The sequence below is a fragment of the Anneissia japonica genome, unplaced genomic scaffold (assembly GCF_011630105.1).
Source record: "Anneissia japonica isolate Jap-2015-1 unplaced genomic scaffold, ASM1163010v1 scaffold287743_len2803612_cov181, whole genome shotgun sequence".
In the NCBI taxonomy this organism is placed as follows: Eukaryota; Metazoa; Echinodermata; class Crinoidea; order Comatulida; family Comatulidae; genus Anneissia; species Anneissia japonica.
This window is the reverse complement of record NW_022733259.1, coordinates 2,026,699-2,029,245: the sequence shown is the minus strand read 5'-3', so window position 1 is coordinate 2,029,245 and position 2,547 is coordinate 2,026,699. Positions and strand designations below refer to the sequence as shown.

General features: G+C 31.3%; 1 protein-coding gene across 1 annotated transcript in view; it reads right to left on the bottom strand.

Moving 5' to 3' along the window:
* The window catches only part of LOC117115992 (cornifelin homolog), a 6,852-nt gene that overhangs the window by 1,089 nt on the left and 3,216 nt on the right, over window positions 1-2,547 (bottom strand). The window contains exons 3-6 of the mRNA XM_033259919.1: window positions 2,070-2,164; window positions 1,550-1,613; window positions 1,020-1,156; window positions 28-166 (exon numbers count right to left, since the gene is read on the bottom strand). Of these exons, the coding sequence (XP_033115810.1) occupies window positions 44-166; window positions 1,020-1,156; window positions 1,550-1,613; window positions 2,070-2,164 (419 nt within the window). The 3' untranslated portion in view covers window positions 28-43. The remainder of the gene's footprint in view (window positions 1-27; window positions 167-1,019; window positions 1,157-1,549; window positions 1,614-2,069; window positions 2,165-2,547) is intronic.

The window sequence follows — 2,547 nt, the reverse complement described above, 5'->3', positions numbered from 1 at the left end:
AACCTAATACCTCCTTCACCAACATACAAAAAAAAAGGTCACATTAAACCATTGTCCATCCACCACTCGGCCCCTTGGTCTTATCTGTGTTGACTTCACGGTACATCTGCCCGATAGATAGCTGACAAAAACAGCACTGTACCATACAGTCCTCGCACAATGAGCCCTGAAAAGCAGGAAATCACATTCAATGAATGATGTGATTCAATTACATATCGTGCATCTCATTAATTACCATGCGTTTAAGTACGTAAATTAAGACATGCTTAGATTTAAGCCAATCAAGAAAGGATATTTCAGGATGTTTACTTTTACAAAAGCATAGTATGTTATAAGTGCGGGCCCAAACGTTATAACATCTACAAAATCATTAATGTCATAATAAATAAGATATTCTTAAGCCCTGTCCAGACTATCAAATATAATTCGACAAAACAAACTCAAAAAAAAAAAAAAAAATGTGTGTCCATATTATATAGTCATGATGTGCCTATATATGGTCATGATGTGCCTATATATGGTCATGATGTGATGTCATAATTGCCATATTTAGGCATGTCACATGTTTTGTGAAATAAAAGTTGGACAGGGCTTAAAGTGTTTTTAGCTCTCATGTCAACACTATCAAACCATAATGGGACAAAGATTATCCATATTTGTGTGTAATATGACATCATCATGCCCATGTATGGGCACATCACCAGGGGTTGCGCCAGGATTTTCCCGACGAAGGGTCCGAGGTCCCCAATCAAATGTCTTTACAATGGTCCAGGGGGAGCAGCCTCCGAAAATTTTTACAATTTATGGGTTTCAAAGGCTTATTTAATAAGATTTTAGAGTCTACTAATATGTAGAAAATACATATAATTCTTTTTTTCTCCCAGGCGAATTGTGTTTTTTCTCCCCGAGAAGGGGGAGGGGACGGCCACCCCCACCCCCAGCTGGCGCCACCCCTGCACATCAGACACATTTGTCACATACAATAGTGTGGCCAGAGCTTAATATCAATTTTACCGTACCTTGATGTTTTTCTTTGTTCGTATTCTCGTCCGTAGTGCCAGCAACCCACCAGGTACTATAGCGATGCAGGGGTTCTCTCCAATCTGGTTTGCAATATCGCATGACACACAAAATGGACAAAATACTGATAGTAAAACTGCGAGTCAAATAAGAATTTCAAGATAATTACAAATAGCTCACTTCGATATTACTCATAATTAAATATTTTCACAAGAGTTTCATTATTATACTATTGTTTTTCCCACTGTTATTATTATTTTCAATATTATTAATAACCGTTACCACAATAATCATTATTTTATATGTATTATATAATCTAAATATTATTTGCATTCACAATAAAATTATAATATTATATTTAATTACAATCAATGTTGTTATATCAGAATCATTATCATTTATAATTATAACTATTATATTGTATTATTATAGTGTATTATTGTGTTTAGGCCTATAATATAATATGATATAATAACAACATTATTATTATTATTATTATTATTATTATTATTATTTTAACATCACTTACATGATTCCATGTCTTCACAGCATCCAATCAAACTTGTTTTCCATTGTCCCTCTTCTTCCAATCTCTGTTGAATACAAATTACGATCCAATCAAATTTATTGGATTTCAGATAGACTTATTTTATCATAATTCACAGCAGTGGGGTCTATACCATATGATACTTCCTTTGTAAGAACCATTTAGAAACAAAAATCTTTATTTAACAACTATTTTCAAAATAGGTCGTAATATGCTGTGTAAGGTCATCTGTTTTCAGAAGTGTAAGAAAAAGCTCCGAAACAGTCAGCATTCTTATATTAATAAGTAGTATTGCTTGTGTTGCATCAATGCGTCTAAATCACACAATGTAAATCAGAGAAAATTATATAATATATTAATATATTAATATAAAAGCTATCAAAATCGTAGTTGGTTTTTAACTTATTGGGGCACTTTAAAATTTAGACTATTTATAGCTATAACATTATTATTATTTATTTTATTTGATGAAAAATGTGAGCATTACTGCTTACATACATACCGTATGAGAGTTTTTCTTAGGCTGTTGTAATACTACGGATGACGTATTAGAATCAAACGTACTATTCCAGCTGTAGTGTCCCATACCAGCTGATTCTACAAAGTAACCATGTTAAAATAAACATTCGTTTTTTAGGTTTGTTTTGTGACTATTGTTAATTATTATTATTATTATTTATTCAGACAAAAGATGCAATATACAAAATATAATACAAATCAGAAAAAGTCAACCGAACATAACATTAAAAACTACATTAGATAGACCATAGAAATCACACAAGCAGCCTAAATGCACTGTCACCAAATAGGTGTATACCACAACTAATGACTACTAAGATAATACAAATAATATAAATGACATATAGATAAACAAAAGTGACTAAAGCATTGCATTATTATATGAAGTCTAAGATGTATACATTGATGCTAATAATTTAAATATTAAATTAGTTATACAAAATTTATATTAGAAATAAATT